Here is a 26,128-nt window from a genome sequence, read left to right on the forward strand (position 1 = left end):
ATTTATTAAAATGCATATAGTTCGAAACATAAGTAAATAAAGCAAAATGAAAAAGCCATGCCGTTCCAAGAATCTGCCATGCAGTCGTGTAGTCCCCTCGTGACTCTTCTTAAAAGCAAGTCCTCCTCACTAGGCATCTGAGGCCGTGAAAAACACAAAAAGTAGGGTGTCAGAATCCAAAGAATTCTGCGTATGAATCCCTCAAATGAAACAAATAAGCATAAAGAATACAAATAAGATTCATGCAATAATTTAAATGGACGCATTTATGACAAATTCGTAATTCATTTAATTATTTATGCAATAGAGAACAATTGTTAAGCATGAAGGACAATTTAATAATCAATAGGGACTACAAGTTACGCAATATAGACATTTAACATGCAGTAGGGAAGAAACATCATGCATTCATCAATATATCATAATTAAGGAAACAGGTAAATATGCATGATCTAATGCATATCAGGAATATGCATGACTTCAATGCACATGTATGAACACATTATTATCTTTAGTCAAGTTTTCTTTTTCATATGCATGTCTCTATTAAATGCACACAATCTAAGTTTCTCTTTTTAATTACCGTTGCTCGCGGATATACCAAACGGGTAAAATCCTCAAGGTCAAGTTAGGTTCCCAAGATAGCTTAACACATAATTTGTATTTTATTACTTGGTTCCAAACTTAACCCTCGACCGATATCAGAAAACAACACCATCCATCGGAACATTGAAAATCAACATCCAATGTCGATGACACCATGAAAATCAGCATCCACTGACGCCACTTTCTTGGTATACAAAAACAACATTTGTGTCTACACACCACCCCCAGGCAAAGTGACGGACTCTCCATAAAACCGTGGCCAGGAGAAGAACCTCAATATCGGGTTTAAGGTAACAATAGCGCACACAGAGTTTTTGTATCTTTTCGGTTTCTCCAAAACCATAACTCCAAGAGTCTCATACTCCCGACGAGACATCTCAGAAAGTACATTACATTGTTCTTTTCTTTATCTTATTATTAATAGTTGCATCAATTTGTAATTCAGCATGCCAAATTAATACCACAAATTTGCATTTTCAAATGCGAGGCTCATCACGGGACTCCAGCCCGTGTAAAAATGCAGAACAATGCAATATAGAGAAAAATGCCAGATATGATTTTTGCGATGCATAAAAAATAAGTAAAGGGGCAATCTAGCTCGGGGCTCACTCAGCCCACGATAATTCGTTTTGATCATTGATGCATCATATGCAAAAACCATATGTAAAACCCATAATTTTTAAGTATTATTAATAAATAAAGAACTCATTTTTTTATCTCCAAATTAGAAATGTGTTTCTAGGTTTTGAATTTTATTTATTTATTTATTTATTATATATTCATTTGTTCATTCAAGCCAATCAGGGTATAATTTGCATTTATAAAACTATTTTGGGCTATAAATCACTATATATATATATATTATATTTAAATATATTTTTGATGGAGTTTGTAAATTATTGGAGTGTATTTGTGTGTTATTTGACTCTTAATAATGATTTATAGGGTAATTTGCTATTTTTGGCTAATTTTGTTATAATTGTCATTTTTTGAGTTTTTGGCATTTGCGATCGCACATGATGTAACGACCCTAACTCCTCCCTTTTTCAATTTTTTTTTTCTACAGAAACCTTCCCAAGGATCTGGGGTCCTCACAGTTCCACTTTTCATTGGATATCCCATCACCACAATATACTGACAATCATCATCAATGAGTAGTAACACCAACCATTTATTCATGAACCGAAGTAAATTGTTATTACCGTTCTTTATACAACCAAAGAGTACAAGAACTGAAGAAAACAATGGAGTCAAAAACAAAAATGAAATCCCTCTGCCACTGCCGAACTATCCAGCCCAACATGTGAATCTCGTCCATCCATAGTGAACAACTCATCTCTCACTGCTCTCCATTTCCTGTAAAACCAACGAAGTAGAAGGGTCAGAACAGAATTCTGAGCACTACTATTTCAAGGAAATTAGGTGAGACAAAGATCATGAATAAGATTTCATATGTTGGTTTGAGTGAGTGCAGATACAACCAACATGCAACATCCGATCATGCATAAGTGTAACAGCTTGTTCATACTCACGGCTAAAGTACAGTAAGACAGTAACACATAGCAATAACAAAACATTTCAACATGCTTTTAAGAAATGAATTGCATACATTTACCATATCATGAACTAGAGATCATTTCAATTGATGCATGACTTAGTGCAAAGAAGAAAATGCATGGCTTCCTTATTATCTTATATTTAAGTTTGAGTTTTCTTTCCATATGCATGACCTTATTTAATGCATACAACTTTAAGTTTCTCTTTGAAATTTCCATCGCCCGCGGATACACCAAACGGGTAAAAACCCCGAGGTCAAGTAGGTTTCCAGGGTAGATTAGCACACAAATTGGTATTTTATTACTGGGTTCCAACCTAGCCCTCGACCGAGTCACCCTCGGAACATTAGACCTCTCCATCTAATGTCGGGGACACAAGGGACACCCCACGCCCACAAGTGCCACTTCCTTTGGTACCAAACAAATTCACAGCTGTGATCAACACCACCACTCCCAGGTAAAGTGGCGGGTTCTCCCTAAAACCGTGGCCAGGAGAAAGAACCTCCATATCGGGTTATGGGGGCCAAATTCACGCACACGGAGTTTTTGTATCCTCACAGCCTCCCCAGGACTGGAAACTCTAAGATCTCTATTATTCAGATGGAAGACCTCAGATCAAAAGTTACACTGTTCTTTATTATGTTTTTATTTAATTCAGTTCTTAATCTTGCAACACCCTATGCAAAAGTGAAGTGTAAAGCTCGCATACACCCCTGCGAGAACTCGTATGGGACTCCCGCCCACGAATACCATGTGAACAGTGTAGTAGTGTGCCACCATCTTACGTTGTGTAAGTGATGCAGTCAATGTGGAAACAAAACCAACTTTCTTAATAAAGTGCATAAATTACCACACCATATGCATGTACCATCTATGTACAAGTGTCTCTATGACACCACCTACCTCTTACGCATTCATCCGTTGTTCATAAATTCATGATAACAATCTATGCATGATATCACATTTTAAAACCCACATTGATCCATATATGCACATGAGAGCATTAACCGATACATACTTCCATGTAACATGCCACATATTTCAACAAGCATTCATGATTACCACAAACAGCAGTATACTAACCAAACTCACATTTAAATATCATGAAATGAAATGTTATCATTCATCCATTCACCAACAATTGAGTAAGTCCCAGCACCTACTAGGAGGAGTGGTTGGGCTTGCAAAACCCCGGGCCTTTCGTTCTACTGTCTAAATAGTCCATACAAATTAGACTGCTGGCTGGACTAGCTAGATTGGATCATCCAGCACATCCCCTGCTCATATTACTGCACATACACCATCATAAAAAGACAGAAAAGAAACAAACATGCTATTCCTCTACGGCTGGTGGTCTTTATAACAAAGAAAACACACCATTAGCAGCCGATTATGGAGAAACAGTAATAGCATTTAGAAGTAATGCTAATAATGGCAGTCATCGGTACCCAGACATCTGTTGACAGGGGGGTCCCCTGCAAATCCTCATAACATTAAAATGAACAACATCTTAAAGTGCATTATGTAAATGTTTTAGATTTAGAGCATGCAGAATGTATACTTAAAATATTTCAGAAACATAGGCTTAAGAGTGTCACTATAAATCCCCAACTATCACCATTGCTCTCATGAACTGCAAATGAAATTTAAGAGTTATTTTGATACAACTCATAACTGGTTGAGTCCAACCCTCAATACCTTAACACAACTCAGAAAAATCATAGACTTCAGCAGACCCATGATAAAAATGACACTTCACAGCCCTGAAGTTATGGTGAACCGAGCTGCTGATATGAGACTCCCTCATACATACACAAAATTTAACCCACTGTTGCAACTTAGTATAAAGCCCATGATCAAGACTATTGTAATCAAATGAAATCTGTAAAAAGATACTACGCATAAAATAACTTAACGTTCATGGTTTTAATTCTATCAACACCCCTGTACAGGAGAATCAGATTTGCTTTACGAGAATCGTGTTTACCCCAAAATCGACAAATGAAACCCTAGATTAGGCAAATCAGGTGCTTCCATACTGATTCCCTAAATTAATACACACCAAACCCAAAATCGGTGTAGAGCACGCATGTAAAATCAGGGGTTTACATTGACAAGTTAAACCCTCATTGCTGTCCGAGTTAGGGCTTCCCCTATAACCCCTCACATGGAAGATCCGAAACCCCAACTTCACCGATTTGGGGTTTTAGGTTTAGGGCTAATGTAAACCCCAAATCCTACCCTCAAACCCTTATACAAGATCGAACCCACGTTCGATCCCTCACCCATTTCCAAGAATAGCCGTACCTTTTTACGGTGACTTTCCCGGTGGCTGGAGGCTTCTGTTGCGAAGGGTTTTCCCCCTGCTGCCGTGAAGGAAGACCCTCGCTAGAGCCTTGACGGGTGCGGATGGTCGAAGCTCCTGTCGTGAAGGGCTCCTTCCTCCACTGTGTGCGCACCAATTGTGAGAGGGAGGGAGGTCGAGTGGGAGAAACAAAAACCTGAATGTGGGGCTTCCCCTCCTTTTTAATGCCGAGCTTCCCCCCCCCTTTCCTCCTCCTTCCGAGAAAAGAGGGGTTAGTTACGTTCGGCGTAACCTCCCCCTTTCACCCTTCTCGCAAATCTTGAATGCAAGAATCGTGCTTGAGGCACGATTCTTGATTTTTATTTCATACGGCTCGTACTCGGGTCTGGGTCCAAACCCTGCGACCCGCAACACCCGATCCAACATGTGCATGGATCCGGGTCTTTCTGGGCTAATGGATCCTCAATTGGATCCTTGCGGGTCCAACCGTGGATCCGACCCTAATACCTAAGTATTTACCTAATTACATTTATTATAAAAATCTAAATTTAACACCCATTTATTGATTCCTTCATGGGTTCGGATATCGGGTCCTCGACCCAAATCGACTAAGTATACTTATTTCTTTCGGATATTACACATGAAGGGTTCGTTGTATTGCTTGGGTAGCGGTCTTTGCGGACTTTGAAACTCCTCGGTCTTTTGAGTTTTGATTCATTGTTCTTCACATTATTAAGGTAAGATACCTTAATTGAACTTGAGTTTCAATTCATTGTTCTGCAGCCACTCGAGATTCCGGAGTGAAAGTGGGATGATATCTCAATGGATTTCATCGTAGGGTTGCCCAAGACCCGACGATAGCGAGATGTCATTTGGGTGGTTGTGGATTGCTTGACGAAGAGTGCTCATTTTCTTCCGATCATGATCAGTCAAAGCTTGGAAAGCTTGGCCGATCTCTACATAGATGAGATTGTTAGGCTTCATGGAGTGCCTCATTCGATAGTGTCAGATCGAGATCCGTGGTTCACATCTCGATTCTGGCGCCAGCTTCAGAAGGCCCTTGGCACTACCTTGAAGTTCAGTACCACCTTCCATCCACAGACAGACGGGCAGTCAGAACGTACGATCCAAACACTCAAGGATATATTAAGAGCGTGTGCTTTGGATTGGGCAGGTGAGTGAGACAAGCATGTGAAGCTTGCGGAGTTTTCATACAACAATAGTTTTCATGCTAGTATTCATATGGCGCCGTATGAAGCTCTGTACGGCCGGCCATGTAGATCTCCTGTGTGCTGGGATGAAGTCAGAGTGAGAGCAGTAGAGTCTCTAGAAATCATCCAGCATTATGCGGACTAGGTGCGTTTAATTCGGCAAAGGTTGATTGCAGCTCAGAGTAGGCAAAAGAGTTATGCCGATCAGCAACGTAGAAAACTCAGTTTTGAGGTTGGCGACCACGTGTTTGTTCGGATCTCGCCTACTAAGAGTATTTTCTGGTTTGGAAAGAAAGGAAAGCTGAGTCCTAGGTATGTTGGCCCCTTCGAAGTCTTTGGAAGGGTCAGAGCGACTACATACCGAGTAGGACTTCCTCAGTTTTCACAGATTCACGATGTGTTTTATGTCTCAATATTAAGAAAGTACGTACCGGACCCCTCACACGTGATTTACTATGAGGCAATCGAGACACAACCTGACTTAACTACGGACGAAAAGTCGATAGAGATTGTGGAACGTCAGGAAAGGGTGCTACGCAGTAGGACGATTCCGTTCGTGAAGGTGCGTTGGCAGCATCATGGGCTAGATGAATGCACTTGGGAGTCTGAGGCAGACATGCGTCAACACTACCCACACTTGTTTGGTACGTTCTAATTTCGCGGACAAAATTCTTTTGAGGAAGGTAGGATGTAAAACCCAAGTTCTCGAATCCGGGTCGGGTCCGGATCCGACCCGGATCCGAACCGGATACCCCCATCGCCCGATCTTTTTTTTCAAAGGAGGTCACGGGTTAGGGTTCTCAGACCGAAGAACCCTAACCGCAATCGCAGTCGCTCGTCCCTCTTCGCCGCTTCTGTTCTCCTTCTCTTCGCTCCCTGTGTGCGATGGTACCAGCGATGCCGGTCGACGACATTGGTCGACGACGCCGTCCCTGAGTTGTATCGTGTGCACTAATTGTGTCACTTGAATAGTCTTCATCATAAGGATTATATTAATTCTCTGAATAATCTTCATCGTTATTTTGATTTCAGACACTCCAACAACGCCTGATTGAGCCGTCTTTTGTCATCGGCATCCCTGTGTTTTTCCCTTCGTGTTTTTCATCAAAGGTACGGGTTTTTCTATGTGAAATGGTTAAGGGATCAGGTAGAGATGGATTTCCATGCATGCGCTTGATCGAAACAGTAGATTTTCAAATTCACTGTGTTATATAGATATTTTCAATGTTTTTCATCTGTTTCATTAAGAAGTAGCTGTGCTCAGGATTTCGATTCTGACACCCTACTTTATTGGTTTTTCATAGGAACAGATGATCAGTGAAGTCGACAACTACTGGGAGGGCACGAAAGTCACACTTGGTTCTTGACAGTTTCACTTGTGCACAAAGTGACTCTTTCTTTTTGTTTTTTAGTTTTACTGTTCTTTTCAGTCCTTTTATTTCAGTCAGTTGCTACTTTAATTTCTGTTGAGTAAAACATTGTATCTGAAATTAATTCTTGATTCATAAGTAAAGATGTTTGCTTTGTTTATTGTGGATGATAATTGTAAGTCCCTTTGTAGTGTTTGGCTATCAAGTTGGATTTGAATCTGTAAGGACTTCGGGTCTCTGGGAATTTTTCCGCACTGTTTAAAAAAAAAATCTGCATTTTCAAGGGGTATGATTTGGGGTCGTTACATCATAATATGCCAAATATGCAATGAGGTCAACATGTTTCCAAATGCACATTCATATATGTCAATTTAACTATGTGCACAGAACAATAACATTCATAAGCATGGTCTCAAAGACTCATGTGCAAGAGTTCATATATTAATGCCAAAATGCATATTGTCATTCATTGATTAATTCTATTATAACATGTGAACACCCATGCAAGGAGCTTCAAGCAATAAAGCATTAGTTTCATGATTGCTCATGCTCATGAAAACCACTAGGCAACAATATCTCAATCAATCATTACAAATCCAGCCTAAGCATGTTAGCATATCCATTCACCTGTATGCAAAGAGCCAAGTCTAACACGATTAGCCAGTACTCTGAAAAAATTAATATGCTAAGCTAAGCTTCCATATGAGCCATACTATACATGAACAAAGATTCAATCGACCTGTCATTTGTCCACAGTCAAGGAATAGCATTCAACATATTTTTTTTTGTAAAATATAGTCCAGCACCCAGCCCACTGGGTCGGCTGAGCTTGGCAGGGTACCACACGGCCCATGCTGGGCCTGTGCACCACTTGCCAAGGCCTGGCAGTCAGCCGAGTGCCCCTCGGCTGGCTGCCAACCAATCCAAACCACCCAAAAACAAAAGGGTTGTTGCTGTTTTTTTTTCAGAGTAATCAGAAAAAGGAGAAAAAAAGACAAGTATTTTGTCAAGTAACTAAAAGCTCAGACAGGCTACAATAGATAGATGAAACACTTCTCATTATACATATCTCTCGTGATCTTATGCTCTTCTTACCACTCAATACTTATAACAAACCAAAAAAAACTAAAATTATCAAAAACTATACAATGTTCAAAATAACTGGTTCTAACGCTAGTCAAAAGCAGACATTACAGCTAGCAACTCCTTTTGCCATTAAAAAGATGAGAAATTCCGAAAATCAGTATGATCTGGAGAGGGAAATGGGTGATTAGGAGACAAACACAACACATGGATACACATCTGTATATTTGACTAGTCAAATTGTCAATACAGAAAATATGACAATGTGTGCAAAATATAGACACTAAATTCCTAAATCCCTAACACAAGTTACCAAGTCATGACTTGATAGTACTATTAGAACAATGGAGTGTCAAATTGTGAAAAAGAAAAAAGAAACAAAAAGAACAAGGGATCAAGACTTTAGAACATAACACAAATGTGCAAAATCAGGGATATAGCAAGAACCAAGTCCAAGATATGAAGATGTGCATATTTTTACATGATTGCCCGTGTCAAATGTCAGCAAAGGGTCAAGTGATCTGCCAGCCTGACATATGATTGTAGCATACGCAGAAAAGGATGACAAATCCTACTAGAGCAAAGAACTCATCATGTCTTGGTGCATTTGCAAAGAGAAGGATAAAGTCACAGGGTATAATTACAATTAATTGCCAGGAGCATGGACATGGTGTAACGCCCCAAATTTCGAACTTGCTAACTTTTTCAGAAAAACTGGCAAGAGACTAGAAATATCTCTTTCCTTCAGAGTTTGATTATGAAATCAGCGGAAGATTTTTCGTTGATAAATCATAAGGCAAGCTGACAACTTTGGGCACGTTAGCTAAAAGAACCAAAATTCACAAGATTCGGATATCCTAAGGGAAATCCGATACAAACCCAAGCGTCCAGGACGCGAGCTAAGAGCAGGAAGAAGAAGTCTTGAAGCCATCTTGCAATCGTGCCATCGCCCGTAGTGCACCTAATAAACACCTGTACCCATAGAATGGGTTAGTTTCGCGAAAAACTAGTAGGTGCACAAGAAAGACTACAAGGAACTGAATTAAGTACATTTAATTCAGTAGGCTACGCAGTTTAAAGCAGATATGCAGTTAAACAGGTAAGCAATGCAAGCAGGTGAATAGTGCAAACACGTAAGCAGTACAAGCGAATAAGGCGTGCGAGCGAGTAAGTAGTGCAAGCGAGTAAGCAGTGCAAATGCATAAGTAGTGCAAACAGTAAGCAATTCAACGCAAGTAAGCAGTTCAACGCAAGTAAGCAATTCAAAGCAAGTAAGCAGTGCAACTGACCAACGTAGCATACGATCAATTTGATCGTAAGCTGTGAACTACTACGCAACAAGCTTGTCCTCGTTCCTAGAACGAGGTCTCTGCATCTAATCACCATCACGACATCGTTTGTCGCTCACTACTTCTAACAAACGCTTTGTCCTGAACAATCTTAATCTATTCTCATCTCTCAAAGTCTTACACGGCTAACTGTCACCGGTTATGACGCACTAAGGCGTCATACTTTCTCAGAGAAGCTCACCCTTCCGTAGAAGGTCCAAAACATGATCACTAACTCAAATCATTAACGATCTGATTCTCACATCTGAGTCATGCATGTAATCATGATAAAACAGAAAGCCGAAACTATGAATTCATAGTTGGCTATCACAAACAATCTCAGAAGATCGTCGCAGCTCACCATAATTTTTTATGGTAAGCGAAAACACAAGATCCACGTCGGATCGTTCGGTCCGAGAGATATACGACCGGACAAGGAATTACCGCCCTAGAGGGTATACCTGATCTTGGACCCTACACTTCCTCACAGGAGTTCACCGTCTTTGCAGCTACCCGTTCGTGGACAGTGTACATTCTCACAGAGATCTCCCACTCTAGCCGGGTCACCCGATCTGGGAAATGTATAACCTTACAGCGAAACCTTTGGGAAACCGATCCCCAACATATGCCATATCCAATGAAAATCATTGCGATACACGCATCAACACAAAAGACCGCTCTTGGGGTCGATAGCTACTAATACATACAACAAGATCAACGCCGGATCACCTGGTTTGGGAAATGTATAACCTCACAAGGAATTCCGCCCTAGATGGTATACCTGATCTTGGACCATACACTTCCTCACAGGAGTTCACCGTCCTTGCGGCTACCCGTTCGTGGACAGTGTACATCCTCACAGAGAATCTACCACTCTAGCCGGGTACCTGGTCTTGATCATACACGCCCTCGCAGATAATCCTTTGGAGATCAGGTGCTCGTCAGACACCCTACTTGGTGATACACGCATCTATACAATCGACTGCTCCGAATAGTTGACTGCTCTCGAGGTCAGTAGCCACAATATGGGCACAAGCATGTATATCAGCAATATGCATTGTATCACTCCGCGCAGAAGCATATAATCCTACGCATCGTATGATTGCCACGAGGAATATTGCAATCCTCAAATAGGCCCTCAAAGCATGTGTAAACGACGCATGAGAACACACAGATATGGCAATTCAGTTGATTCTATGGGCGAAGGGTAACTAACTCTACCGGTCAGCCAAACAAAACAACTGAATAAGACAAGCACTCATAACAATGCTCGTAAAACATATAATTACCATAAAATGACTCAGTCCATGAACAAGTAATTAAATTAATCGTAAGGCATAAACCATTACATCACAAGCCATTCATAAGCAATCATACGACAACAATTATATCACAATATGTAAGCAACTTATAAGACGAGCGGCCACATCAATCCTAGTTGCCACCAGTTCGTAGATTAGGAGCTGTATGCAATTACATCAATCATAAGAGATGCAAACCAACAAGTGTTACGCTACAATAAGCACCAAACAGTTCAACCAAGGGATAAAGCAAGTCACATGCTAATATGTAGCAACTGGTATAATGCTATTATTATAAGCATTTAACTAGCATGAGAAACTCCTTATTACTCCGCAAAGATCTGCGTAAGCAGTTTAACCAACTAGAGTAACGCCTTGACAGACGTGCACTGTTCAACGAGTAGCATACTGAACTATCGAGCAAGCAAGCGAATTAGTAGTGCAAGCAAATAAGTAGTGCAAGTGAATTAGTAGTGCAAGTGAATCAGTGGTGCAAGCGAATCCGTAGTGCAAGTGAATCTCACGACCCATGACCAGTGTGAATAGACCTTATGTTTTGATAATTACTGACCTGCGGGTACGCGCAGGCAAAACATAGAAACAACTGAGACTAGTTCGGGCGTCTGTTATTCTATGTATTTTCGATAACCCGAATAGCTAGTTGAGTCCGCTCCAAAGGGGACGGCATTAGCCGAGAGAGGATTCCCCAGAGGCTGAAAAGCAGTGCCACGGATGCATCCAACTTCTGCAGAAGTGTTGAGCTAACTTGCGTAACCCCTATCCCCTAACTCCAATGACTGGGGAGGCCGGATCTTTGCCCGTGGGGTGGTTGTTAACAACCTGTCCATTGGAGTTTTTGTACCGATCTGTCCTCTCCCTTGACAGACAACTAGAAGCGAACGGGTGCGTTAGGGGTTGCTTAACTAACGACTCATTCTATGCTGTGGTATTTAAACCACTCGAGCATCTTGCCTGTGAAGGCGAATGTGAGGCCATTTATGTGATTACAATATTTTGCATTTAGCGTTGTTCGAGGTCGCACGACCGTCTCATTCGATCATCGCAGTACTAGACGTGTCGTGCACGACTACAAGTACTCTAGGATGAAGGGGGTATAGCTCCTCAATAGAAGCCTCAACAGGAGTGTTTCACAAAGATGTAAAGTTTATCTACTTTACTTTATCTTTTGAAACAGCAGTACCTTGTGCCAACATTATGCATGTGATTATCTCGAATCACATCCGCTATTGGGGTATCTACATGTCTCGCATGACTCGATACCGGTCTCGATAAACGGGATACAGGTTTCTCAACAGAACACCCGCTAAGAAGTTCGCTTGAACCCCCAATTCGGGATCACCCGAGATATGCCAAAAAGGCGAGCAGAACCAGCCAGTCATATCCTTCCAAATGCTTCGATTTGGAGCAGTCTTTGATGCTTTTGCATAGCTCCCTGAAACCTCAAGTCGACTCTGCAGGACTGCACGCACGAAGAGCCAAGATCCTTGCGAGTTATCCCTCTCCTTAGACGAGGATGTATCACTAGCTCCCAACTGAACTCTTGTCGCAAGAGTGAGTGATAGATGTCTCTTGCATCCTCCACGAGGATGCCTTTAAGGCATACGCAAAGAGCAAGAACCTGCACGTCATCTGCAAAAGCAAGGCAATACCAACACATATGCAAAAACAAGAGCCTAGGCGCAACGGCAAAGTAAAGGCGGTAAGCAGAAGTGCAACGCAAACCCTCGCACAACGCGCGATGGCAAGTAAAGACTGTAAGCAGGAGTGCAACGCAGAACCCTTGCACGATGCGCAACGGCAAAGTAAAGGAACTGTAAACAAGAGTGCAACACAATACCTGTGCGCGATGCGCAACGGCAAAGTAAAGGACAAGGATCGCGAAACTGCGTCCTTGAGTTAAATGTGTACTCGTATAAATATATATGATATATATATATGCATATATATTTATTTAATTGTCCTTTTTAGTTAATTGAACTCAATTCAATTGTCAAGTCTTCTGTGCAATCTTCCCCTACCTTTGAGAGTTGCAAGCTTGCTGTCGTCCGCGGATGTACGCGATTGGCAGCTCGGGTCGTAGAGCGCGAGCGGGATCCGTCGTACGAGCTGCAAAAGTAACGATCTTAGCAAGCTAATACCAAAATAGAAAGTCAGAGGCACTATCGTCGCCCTGACGTAAGGGAAACAGAGGCATGGGCATCGTGCGCATGCGCACCTGCTATAAGCGCAAGAAACAGAAGCAGGGGCTGCGAGCCCCTGCTGACTTGCTGTCAGCGGACTCCGAGGAGGCAGGGGGTTGCACCCCTGCCCTCATAAAGCGAGGGCAAGCAGGGTTGCGCTCCTGCCTGACAAAGTAGAAGAGAGGCAAGGGCAGAGCCCCTGCCTGTCAGCAACGAAGGGGAGGCAGGGGGCTTCGCCCCTGCTAGACGACATACAAAGAGGGGGGCAGGGGGGGCCTTGCCCCTACCTGCCGAAGAACAACAGAGGCAGGGGCGATGCCCCTGCCTAAAGTGAGAAAAGGCACAGGGAGGGGGCTCGATCCCTCCCCTGAACGACGAGGGCACATGGAGGGGGATTGACCCCTCCCCTGACCAAAAGAGGAAGCAGGGAGGGTTCGACCCTCCCCTGCTGTCAAAGGGAGCAGGGAGGGGTTGACCCTCCCCTGCTGTTAGGAGACGCAGGGAGGAGGGGCTCGGCCCCCTCCCCTGTCAACACAAAGAGCAGGGAGGGGGCTCAGCCCCTCCCCTACCGTAACACGAAGCAGGGAGGGGGCTCAGCCCCTCCCCTGCCGATTAAAAGGGCAGAGAGGAGGGGGGCGAGCCCCTCCTCTGTCGTAACAGGAGGCAGGGAGGAGGGGCTCGGCCCCTCCCCTGCCGTGACAGAGGGAGCAGAGAGGAGGGGGGCGAGCCCCTCCTCTGCCGTGGCAGGAGGCAGGGAGGAGGGGCTCGGCCCCTCCCCTGCAGTGGCAGGAGGAACAGAGAGGCCCCTCCTCTGCCGGAAGAACCACGAAAAGGCAGGGGCTCTGTCCCTGCCGAGAAATCCACAAAAGGCATGTGCCGAAAAGGTGGGCCGACACAGGGAGCTCCGCTCCCTGCCGACGAAACAAGAGGGACAGGGGGAGCGGAGCCCCCTGTCGACACGGCAAGTGACAGGGGGGCGGAGCCCCCTGCCGACGTATGGCGACGACAGGGGGCTTTGCCCCCCCTGTCAGTCGACCCAACGAGAGAAACAGGGGGGGGGGGAGTCCCCCTGCCGACGACAGGGGACTCAGCCCCCTGTCGACCGATCCTGAGAAAGGTAGGGGGGTAACCCCCCTGCCGATGGGGGGCGACGGCAGGGGGCTCCGCCCCCCTGTCAGTCGATCTCTCCCGGAGAAGAAGAAGAAGAGGAGGCGGAAGGAAGGAAAAAGAGGGGAAGCGTACCTGAAGAGTTGCCGGAACGGAAGGCAGTGGCCGTGGGTCGCCGGCACCTTCGCAGCGAAGAGGGAAGGAGATGGCCGGCACCTGAGGTTTTCGGCCCCCTGCAGCACGCGGGATGAGGGCGGTTGCCGACGTCGAGTCACCGGCGTCGGTGGCCGCAGGGACGAACGAGGGGGAAAGACTCGGTCGGGGGAGAGAGACCGAGAGAGGAAGAAGGGGGCGGGGGTTCTCTTTGAAACCCCTGCCTCCCTGTGTTAAAAACACGGGAGGTGGTGCCTCCATTCGGGTACGGGTCGGGTCTGGATCCGACCCGAATCCAATTTTTTTTTACGGGTTATTACACATGGAATATCCAATGATGTTAGGAATGAATGCAGTTCTCAAGTTTAATACCACAGAAGTTGCTGAAAAGTGTTGTACATCACGGCTAAAAGGATAAACCATGCAGGGGGATCTGGCTAAAAGGATAAACCATGCAAGGGGGTCACAGCAAACTTTGACAGATTTTAATCTAAGCATTTAGCAACATATATATTTCATATGCATTCCTATATAGTTATACATGCACATGATCAAGAGTAATAATCATAAGCATTCACTGTATAAGATACACATGCGGATTCCTGCCATGATCGTGCAACTATTTAAGGGAAATACATGCTGAAAATCAGAAACAACTTGCATGCCTTCCACGATTCTACATAGATATTAATCTAACATAAACAAGACATGCTCTTTGGATCATGATAAAAAAAATCTGTTTCAACAAAGAAAAACATGTACCGAAATTTTTATGTGAGGAACGATCGAAAGAATCACAAGTATATCCGTGGGAATCGATATCCACCAAAAGAAACCTCTAAATAAGCACATCTACTACCAATAAAAATTATGTTTTAGCATGTACATAATTTTTATTGCATGAAAGAATGAAAATAATTAAGAACATAACCATGGAAGAAGATCTACACATCATCCTCCATGTGTTTTTACGAAAACATAGATTTAAACACTCTTTCCATGGATTTATATCAAATTATTGCATGAAAATCCAATCTATATCAATTTCTCACTTGATTTAAGAGAGAAAACCCATACCATGAATGAAAACTTGAAGAAAAACGATGGTGGAAGTTGAAAAACGTGGGTAAATGGTTGTAGATGGCCCAAACTCCTCTACTTCCTCATTTTTCCTCACTTTATCTCTCCTTTTTTTTCTTTCTCTTTCTCTTTTCTCTCTCTTTTTTGGGGTATTTTTATAGGCCCTATAGGGGACGCTGCCCCTCCCTTTTTCTCCAACCCTAATGTACTCTCTCTCTCTCTCTCTCTCTCTTAGTTTCCTAATTTTTTTGAAACTCTCAAATGTTGACTTTTCCACATTTCAAAAATTTTTCTTTTTAAAACTCTTTCTTAACCTCTCTTAAGCAATAATAAGGACTCTTTTAGGAAGTCCTACTCAGCCCAAAAATGAAAACTCAGAATTAATATTTTTAATTAATTAATTAATTATTAAATATTAATTAATAAAAATTATCTAAAACTTCCAAAAATATCCAAATTAACCCAGAAGGCTCCCTAACCTTATTAAACCCCAAAATAAAGCTTTATATTAAATTTAAAGTTGGAAAAAATCGTGGGGCTTGGATTTGGATGCAGATCTGGATCCGAATCCACAAATCCTAACCCATACCCAAAATGAAAATGGATCTAGAGCTGGATTAAATCCAGATTAAAGTGGGTCCTACATAAGATCCAAATTCATAATAATTCGGATCTTATGCATCGGATCCAATCCGATCCTACTCCGGATCCATTTCGACAAACTGCTCAATTTTCAGAAAATGCGATTTTTGGGCCAATCGTAACCCGAATTTAGAAAAATAAAATATCGTTGCGCTTAGAATTTTGAGATGCATCCAACGACATATTACATGAATATCATAATCTGAATTTCGCCTGAAAATAACCCGAATTTTGCTTGAATTTAAATGTCGGAAATAATTTTTTTTCTCACGTTTTGATTGGCTCGTTTAGACCTAGTTGATGAGACCTGGGTCAAACCCAGACTCAAAAACATCAATTTAAAATCGAGGTTCAAACGATTTTTCTCCCTGACTTAGCCAAATTTTCGAAAATCTCAAATTTAACTAAGTGTGAAAATACATGACATTACACATGATGATGTAATGACTTGTGTATGGTGTTGGTTATGATCCATATGCCTGTGGAAAAGAAATCTGGTCAATGTGCTTTTGGAAGCATTTGTGGCTTTTGGGATGACTAGTTTGAAGACACTTTTTTTCACTGTGATTGTGTTATGAGATGGTTTGGTTTTGCAGAGCAGGCAATGGGGTTTCTTCACACATGGTTAATTGTTCCCTGTTTCTCTTTTGCCTGTGCTTAAAGTTGGTGATATCTTGTTACTATCATCCTTCCGGTCCTAATAGAAGCTGTTCCACTTTTGACTTTTCACAAAAACAAAAGCTATTGTCAACATAGCCAGAAAGATGAGTATGATTCTTTGGATGATAGCGGATGGATGATTGCCTTTCAGTTAGAAATTAAAGGCATGATGTGAAATGAAGGGGCACCTAGGAGGTCAAGGTGCTAAAGATCTAGGATGGGATTGGACCAAAGATAAATTTTTTTTTGACGAGTTATTTGTGTTTCTTTCCATCATCAGTTGTGCCACTTTCTAAAGAAAGTAAATTTGGTTAGATCCTTTCCAAAAGAAAATATACTTGCTTGGCTGGAGCTTATTATAAGTAGCTAATAACTGTTAACTTACAACTGAGAGGATATCATCTTGTGGATAATTGTAATCTGGTCTGTGAAAACTATGATAGTGGTGCTTCATGTCTTTGCACCATTACTATATTTTAGGGAGCTATACAAACTGACCCTGTTAGAGAATGCCCAGGTTAGGGTATTTCAATGTAAAGAATATCTTTACAATTCATTTGGCTGAGAGAAAAACTATTTTTTATGACATTGGTTGCATATCTTGAAAGATCATAAACTAGATATTTGAAAACTTGGGCAGACTAATAGTATCTTATGTGTATATGACAACGGGGACTCGAATTTGGGATACTACCCAGACTATCTCTAAACACAACTAAAGAATAAGAAACCTCTATTGTGCTCTCTCTGACAATGCTTTATCACAATTCAAATCTTTACACTAATACATTTTTTTTCAGTTTTAGTCCTTCAAGGATAAAAATATTCAGCAACATGAGTTGGAAATGTATAATGATTTCTTTGTAGTGTGACTAGTCCTTGTGAAATTATAATTTGTTTTTGTCTGGATTTCAGAATGCAGTACATTAACCTCATCAAACTTTAAATTTTTTGGTGCCTATGACTAATGCTTTGTCAATTGTGTTACTGTTCTGAAATGCTTTCTTATGTATACATGATGACAGAAGCTGCCAACTTGCTAGAGAAAACATACTTCAGTGGAGGTAGTTATTGTATTTTCCACCCTTATATTCTTTCTGTTGTTTGGGTATGCTTGTGCCTGTATTTATGATACATTTCAGGTACTGTAACGGCATCCATAGCTGATCTTGATTATGTACGGAGAAGAAAGAACATTGAAGATTTATTTGAAGATGGTACCCAGTCATTCCTTGGAATAGCTTCCCTGTGCCATGGCTTCAAACTAATCAACCAGTTGACTTTATCAGGCATCTCACGGTATGTTGATCTATTTGGCATTTGCTTTTTAATGGATAGTTGGTTTGATGTCTATATGCTTCTCCCCAAGATGATTTTAACTTCATCTTAATTTCTCTAGTGCTTTGTGGCATTTAATTTTTTTTTAAGAGAGTTCAGCTACCAGTGGTTAAGATGTTGTAGTTGGAGGAGGCAACTTTTTGACAATTATTTCTTAACCCTGGTGGGCTTTTATGATTGTTCAAAGTCATATGTAAGTAGGTCAAACCTCAAAGGATTGGGGGAAATTCATAATTTTTTTTTGATGAACTTGGGAGCTGCAAATTCATTCTTTGTAAGTCTTCATTTACTTTCCTGTGCGACAAGCATACAAAGTTGCCTGAAGTAAATGATCTTTGCTTCCTTGTTTAATGATCGCTTGACCTTGTTATATGTGACTAGAGATATCTGGCAAGCGTGCTAAATGATTAGAATGTTCATTCATATAGCTAAGTGAGGATCATATACCCCTTTCCAAATGCTTTTAGACGAATTGGCTTGTTTAACTAGACAACTTAAAATTGAGAAGATTAGTTTTCAACATGTATATATGTACGTTTCTATCCATTCTCACAATTGTCCCTAGTCAGATACATATGAAGATGGTCTTTTGTTCTCCCTAGTGTAATTATCATACCTATGGATGTTGTGCTTCTCATTGACTAACATCTGGTGGCCCATCATGTCATTTTCGGACATGCAACTTTTCCAAATACCTTGATAGTTTTCATCTTTTTTTCTCCATGGTGATGATTTATTGCTTCACTCTTGACTTCTTAGCCCTTTGTTTCTGCAACAGTGAAAATCACTTGTAGCATTTTTCAACTACTGTTACATCATAGACATGTATGTAACAGCTTGGATTTGTCTAATCGTTATATGTATCACAATAAGTGCTTCAAGCTAGTCCAATTTCAGTAGCATCTTGTTTCAAGTGGCCATAGTGTTCATAGTTGATCATGAAAATCATATGTCATGTCATGCCTGCTATCTCTGTTAAATTGGACATCGTAAACAGTAATTTCATTGTTTGAACAATAATATTTTCAATTATGCAGGCACACGTCAACTCTTTCCACATATGTGAGAAAGTCATTGTTGGGCATGAGGCATCAAAATGGTTCTGATGTTTGCATAGTTTATGGATTGGATTATGCTAAGGTGATTTTCTTGTAGATGCAAGAGTGGATTTCTTCCTCTTTAATTTTCAATATTTTGGTTGAATGATTAATCTTTATTTGTTTGTTAAGATGCAGAAAGGATGAGTAACATAATTTGCAATGTTGTAAAATGCATATCTTAACTAGTATAAAAAGTGATTAAAAATAATATCATATTGTAACATATCATAAAATCACAACTTACATTTAAAATTTCAAAGTGTTTAAGAAAAACTCAATAATTTTATAGTGTTAAGAAATAATGCTACTAACTACAAAATAAAGACAAAATATTACATAACAAGCAATAATTTACCATATAAAACATCAAACACCTAAGAATCAAGATATAGTTAATGGCATTGTTGACTAATATGAATGCAAATTATCCAGTACTCTGAGGATCAAGCAAATAAAGGAAGCTAATAAGTTATAATGCAATCTACATTACATCAGCTAATGCAAAAAATTAAAATGTTCAACACAAAATTTTACAATCGCAATCCTCTAACAAAATAAAATGTAGAAGAGTTTCCTAAATCTCCTAAATTCTAATATTCTAGTAACATAGTTTCCTAAGTCTATCTCTAAACACCCTAACTTCTAACTCCTAAGAGTAAACTACTTTTTATATTTTGGAATATAAATTTTTAACATTTCATCCACAGCTTGTGATGATGAACTTTTATCAACCATTTCATCCTCGGCATCTGGATGACCACTTGCAGTGGCTCTGCAGGCTGTTCCTTTGGCGGTGACTGTGTAGTTTATACTTTGTACCCTTCCTTCAAAACTGCCAATTATTTCAGCGTGAACGCTGTCTGAAATGAGTGACACGGTGATGCATAGTTATTGCGTTTTGCATTTGAAATTATTGAGCCTACTACGAATCACGAGCCAAAAAAATTGATGCTTCAAAAACTTTTCATTATCAACTACTTCGTGGTATTACCATGCAGGTTCATTTATGTTTCTTCGACTTCTTCCTCCCTTCATTGTCAAATTTAGATAAAAAAACACAATAACCATTGTCATGCCAAATCATTGGAAGCCATCTCACTCCAAAAACTTTAAATCCTAAGGAATAGAAGGCTGTTTTTCTTTTTAAATACCTCAGAGGTCTCAAAAAAGGATGAAAGTGGTGAAGTTCATCTTGCCACAATGGTCAGAAATGAATTCCCTTCTTGCAAAAAATTGCCCTCTAAGATGGAAAACACAAAAAAACCCCAGATTTCTCACTCTTGCAACTCCTAAATCTCACAGACAAACCCTTCAAAATGGATTAAGGTGTGTTTGGGGTCAAAAACAACTCTTATATGTGTAAAAGATCCAGCGAAAAGTGGTTGGACCTCTGAAAAAATAGCTGAAAAGGGCATTCAAATAACATATTTTCCCATGTGTCCTCCTCGTATCAGGGTTGTATCATATAACACTACTGATGTAGGACTAATATGCCTGGATGTATCATGTCGTTTTTGGACCAATAAAGTCCTATATCGTAACATATGATGTCATGATACAACACATAGTACTTGTATACAATCTCCAGTTATTTCTTTTTTTCCCTTAAAAGTACTTTATATATAATGAATTTTCTATCTTAGTTTATCCTGTGATGATTTAATGGGACTTTTTCTCCGAGATAATATGGTCTCAACCTGTACTTTTAATTCTTAAGTTGATTATTTGCCACAAATAAATTTCTGTTTCAACTGCCATTGCACTGTACTAACACTTGTACGAAAATTGCATTTGGTAGCATTCTTATGAATTGCATACATGGGCTTCCTGATGTAATTTTTCTACTTGTCTGGCAGCAGCTTTCTCTTTCTATATGTCCTTGATTATAACTTTGGAATGATCTCAGGGTCTGGGTCCAACAATAGCTTTTAATATAAAACGACCAGATGATACTTGGTTTGGATACCGTGAGGTGGAAAAGCTGGCATCTCTATCTGGGATTCAGTTGAGGGTAAAGTTATGGAGACTTTTGTATTTGTGCTCAGTTACCTGTTTGTGCATGAAAATATCCTTTCATTGCATCTAGCTTTTTCTGATGATTACTTTCCAAAAGAGTGGAACTGTTCGGTTAAAGGTAAACCTGCATATGTGCCTGCTTCTCAAATGTTATTTTGTGATGATTTGGCTTATTGCTTCTCACTAGAGCCATTGTTTTTATAAAACATTTTGGTAATATTACAATCTTGTAAGGAAGAAAATCCACGTTGAAGTGATAAAGTTACAATGTGAAAGGAGCAAAAAATGGGAAAGTAAGAAAGAAAAAGCAAATGGAAGGCAAGATGGGTCTCAACCAGCCAGTAGGGTGTCTAGAAAGTTTTTAAGGAGACAGTATTCAACTTTGCTTGATATACGTCAACTCTAAAGACAGTTTCAACTTTGCTCGATATACATCATCTCTAAAGTTGATACAAGTCCTTTTGTATCTCTTTGACTCGGATAATTCATGACACAATGGAGAAATATTTCACCATCTAATTCATCTAGTAACTTAATACTAATGTAAGAAATATTTCCATTTCCTGGTGTGTCATAAGACTCATAACACCAATTGTAATATTTTGTCTATAGTTTTAATGTGAGAAAAAATATTTTCCGTTTATTGATGTCATATGTTTGTATAAAATTGTTGCTTTGGTTTGTTGTATAAAATTGTTGGCTTGGGTTTTTCTTTCATATTAAGCGATTTTGTTGTGGTTTGATTTTCTGTAGACAGGATGCTTCTGTAATCCTGGGGCTTGTGCGAAGTATCTTGGCCTGTCTCACTCAGATACTTTTTCTAACATTGAGGTATATATTAGCAGTGTTTTATTCTGCATATGTACATCATGTTTTGCTGTACATGTATGATGCATTTGTTCTATTGAATAATAATCTTAAGCTACATAGTTCTGACTTAAACATTTTCTGAGTTGGTCTCGTGGATTTTGGACCAGGCTGGGCATGTTTGCTGGGACGATCATGATATTTTGCATGGGAAGCCGACTGGAGCTGTCAGAATCTCTTTTGGTTATATGTCAACTTTTGAAGATGCAAGGGTTTGTATATCCTTAATGCTTCATTCTTGTGTGTTTGATGTTTTGAAAGAGCATTAAAAGTTAGAGGGTTATTGATCCTGTGTGCATCATTCTTATGTTTTGAGCCACTGAGAACAGAAAAGAATATATTCATTTATTTATTTGAACATCTCTCTCTGCATGTGTGTATGTGGATTTGTGCCTTTAGTCTTATCTTTTCTTGAATTGTTTATGCAGAGATTCATCAATTTTATTGAAAAGTCTTTCGTGTCAAAAACAAAACCTTCTGCGAATGAAAACCATCCAAAAGCCAATGTCATCTTATCAAATTCAGGTAACATATGACCTCTTTGAATCTCAGTTTTCCTTAAATGAGAGTCTAAACATGTATAGTCCAGAATGGGTTGAATGGAAATATAATAGTCTAGAATTGGTTGAATGGAAATACTCTCTTTTATTGTTACTCTCTTCTCTTTCCTCTTTTCATTACACACACGCACAAAATCCACATACCTGCACCATATTTTTCACCAATATTTCACTGGAAACACCTAGAAATATAGTTTGAAGCATATTAAGAGGTTATTGTAGCCTATGAATTTAAAAGAGTTTTCTGTGAAACTATGTGAGGTTTCATGGATATAATCAAATCCAAGTTGACATTTCTGAGCCTTCCAAAGTAACAATTTCTGATTTGCAAGGGGAAAAGGGTAGAATCCTGCATTGATCAACTCTAGGCTTCATTCTCCAGGGAGTTCATGAGAGACACATTTTGAGGGGGTTAAAATCAGAGTTATCTCCTAATGATTAGAAGATCTTCATCCAACCAAGTCTCCAAGTATAGTATAGTGCAGCTTGTGGTTCTAGTATTAAAAGTATGGTTGAAAACTATGCTAGCTCACTTTAAGGGACCTAGTCTAACATGAACTGTTGTCTTAATTCAAGGAGAATTACACAGTCAATTGAAAAATGAACCTCTTTTTGTGTGAAATTCTTTTTCTCTTTGTAAGCAAGATACATGTCCACATCTCATCACTCATCTCTCTCTCTCTCTCATCTATCTGTCTTTATTTCCTACTGCATACATGTATGTGCATATTTATGTAATCTTAAAAACTCAATCATGTATTCAAATTGCTACTCAGCAAGTGTTTCTTCGTGATCCTGTTTATGAATTGCAGGCATCAAGAACAGCCATCCAAAGAGGGAACTATATTTGAAGTCCATTAACATATTCCCTATAAAATCGTGTGCAGGGTTTAGTGCTGAAAGTTGGCCTCTTAGTGAAACTGGTATGATTTTGTCATTTAGAAATGTTAGATGTTGCATCTTTTAATGAAGTTATGGCATTTATGTTCTGCATTTTCTGTATATGCTTGCATAGAATGTGATGCAAATATGTTGTCTTTTCTGATATCTAATGAACTATCAGAAATATTGGAGGTTCTCTGCATGGTAAACAATGTTTTATGTGTAGTAATTGCGACATTGATATTGTTTGATGATCTAACATGTAACTGTATAGGATGTCAATTAGTATTAGGAAGTGAAGATTATAGAAAACTAGTACAGAAAGTTAATGATAATTGAGATGAATCCACCTAAGATGCTTTCCCTTTTAGCAAATTTTGTGTTGAAAGATGTTGAAATCAAGGTTGTAAGTATCATATTGTTACCCCTATCGGTCGGGCCCAAAATAAGATACGTATCGTATAGTAAAAAATCATAATTTTTTAATAAAATTTTTCAAAAATTTCAAAAAAATTATGAAAAATTAGCAAAAATTCTAAAAAAATCATAACACATGAAACAACCATGAATTGTATAAAATACAACCATAAAATCACATATGAAACATTTATGTCTCTATGAGTTGCATAAACATCATCAAACATCAACTATCTCACAAGAACAATGCAAAATATTAAATATCTTGCAATTAAGAACATGCCACAAGACTCATACTTTCATATTACATAAACAAAAACAAAATAACCAAGTTTACTTGAGCAAACTGCAAAAGCCCTCTCCCTCGCGCACGGATCGGCCCTCAAATTGTTCTCACGACTCCTAGGGTGCATGAATACCCCTCTAATGGCCTCTATACATATGAGGGAGTCAGCCCTCAAGAGGTATTTAACCCCCCCAAAAAAATTACGATTCAGTCATTTTAAAGTACACGAAAGGTGTATCGTATGATATAGGGCTGCATCATACGATACATACGATACACACTCGTATTGCAATACAAGTGTGTTTCGTATCGTTATTTGCCATAGTAACAATACATATCATACCGTATACGATACTTACAACATTGGTTGAAATACTTCTATATTATGCTCAAATTGCATGAATGAATATTGAATAAATAAGTGGTAGTGTGTCCTTGCTAGCCTAAGGGAAAAATTGCCTTCTCATCAATCATATTTGTATTACCTTCCTCATGTTGTATGTTGTTTTAACATGGTACAAATTCTATGTTTGAAAATTTGTTGGTTCAAATTTATTGTTGAACATCTTAGTGTGCTGGCTTATTTTTTATCATTATAGTTTTAGTATTTTATTTTTTTCTTAATATGTTTTGTTGTATCCTGGTTCCTATGGTCAGCTGGGAGGGGTGAATGTTGCCTAATGAGAGCCTGAGTTCCTTTCTTTGTACTGAGATAGTGGTTTTCCTGATTGAGGCATTATTATAATGATCTGGCACAACTGTCATTGGATTAGTCTGTAATGAAATGGATCCAATCAAATAAAGATGCAAGAACACACTTTCAATGAAGTAGAATACTTGATTGAATCATCAAACCACCCACACAAGGGTCAAATAAGTTTGTTATTGCATAGAGACACTCATAAAATGAGTTAAAGAAATACAAGGCCGAAAAGGCCTATTTATAATACAATGAGGGGCCAAAGGGGCAGTCCCATGTAGTTGTTGGAGTTGCACCCAACGGTCACATCACATGGAGCTATCCCTTTCATGACAAAAGTCAAAAAACAAAAAAAATAAAAATACAAGAAAAGTAAAATACAAAAAGAAATAAAATGTCAGCCCCTAATGGTCTGACGCCTATTCAATGAAAAGATCGAAATACCCCTAATGGGTATTTTAGTTTATATATATATATATATATATATATATATATATATATATATATATATATATATATATATATATATATATATAAACCGAACATATCTTAACACCCCCTCAAACTCATGGTGGGACAACCGAGAGTTTGCCAAGTAGGAACTGAAATCGAGGTGACAAAAGCACTTTAGTGAAGTCTGCTAGTTGGTACTCTGAGGGAACGTAAGGTAATGTGATGGTCTTTTTCAGAAATTCTTCATGGACGTAGTGGCAATCCATTTCAATATGTTTTGTCCTCTTATGAAATGTATAATTGCTTGCAATGTAGATTGCGCTCTTGTTGTCACAACATAGTCTGAAGGGTTCTGCAATGTGAACTTCCAGGTCCTCTAGTAGTTGCCGCAACCATACTAACTCCGATGTGGTTGTTGCCATGACACAATACTTAGCTTCAGTGGTGGAAAGTGATACCTTTTATTGCTTCTTGCATCACCATGAAACTAAGGAATCCCTTATAAACACAATAAGCCAGTGGTTGAGCGTCTATCATTTACATCCCCTTCCCAATCAGAATCAGAATATGTAATGACTTCTAATGAGGAAGATGATGATAAAAACAATCCATGATTGATGGATTTATTAATATATCTAACAATTCTCATTACAACACTCATATGCACTGTAGTGGGAGCATGCTGAAATTGACTAACAGAATGAATAACATGAGATATATCAGGACGAGTAATAGAAAGATAAGACAAAGCTCTAATCATTTGTCTGTAGGGAGTTGGATCTTGTAGATGCTGGCTATCATCTTTCTTCATTTTGGCATTTATGACCTCCATAGTATCAACCCGTTTTTTTATCTGAGAGTCCTGATCGTTCAATGATCTCTGTTGCATACTTAGTCTGTGACAAA

The 26,128-nt window shown here is 39.6% G+C and overlaps 1 protein-coding gene across 2 annotated transcripts in view; it reads left to right on the forward strand.

Annotated features, from left to right (window-relative positions):
- ABA3 (molybdenum cofactor sulfurase (LOS5) (ABA3)) overlaps positions 1 to 26,128 on the forward strand; it is a 153,079-nt gene that overhangs the window by 31,279 nt on the left and 95,672 nt on the right. For both annotated transcript variants that reach the window (XM_090011444.1, XM_090011445.1), the window contains exons 9-16: positions 17,629 to 17,667; positions 17,746 to 17,902; positions 18,979 to 19,081; positions 20,948 to 21,052; positions 21,811 to 21,888; positions 22,035 to 22,136; positions 22,353 to 22,449; positions 23,297 to 23,407. In XM_090011444.1, coding sequence (XP_089867570.1) covers positions 17,629 to 17,667; positions 17,746 to 17,902; positions 18,979 to 19,081; positions 20,948 to 21,052; positions 21,811 to 21,888; positions 22,035 to 22,136; positions 22,353 to 22,449; positions 23,297 to 23,407 — 792 coding nt within the window. The remainder of the gene's footprint in view (positions 1 to 17,628; positions 17,668 to 17,745; positions 17,903 to 18,978; positions 19,082 to 20,947; positions 21,053 to 21,810; positions 21,889 to 22,034; positions 22,137 to 22,352; positions 22,450 to 23,296; positions 23,408 to 26,128) is intronic.

The sequence above is a fragment of the Nuphar pumila genome, chromosome 6 (genome assembly GCF_984573655.1).
Source record: "Nuphar pumila chromosome 6, dmNupPumi1.hap1.1, whole genome shotgun sequence".
Classification (NCBI taxonomy): Eukaryota; Viridiplantae; Streptophyta; class Magnoliopsida; order Nymphaeales; family Nymphaeaceae; genus Nuphar; species Nuphar pumila.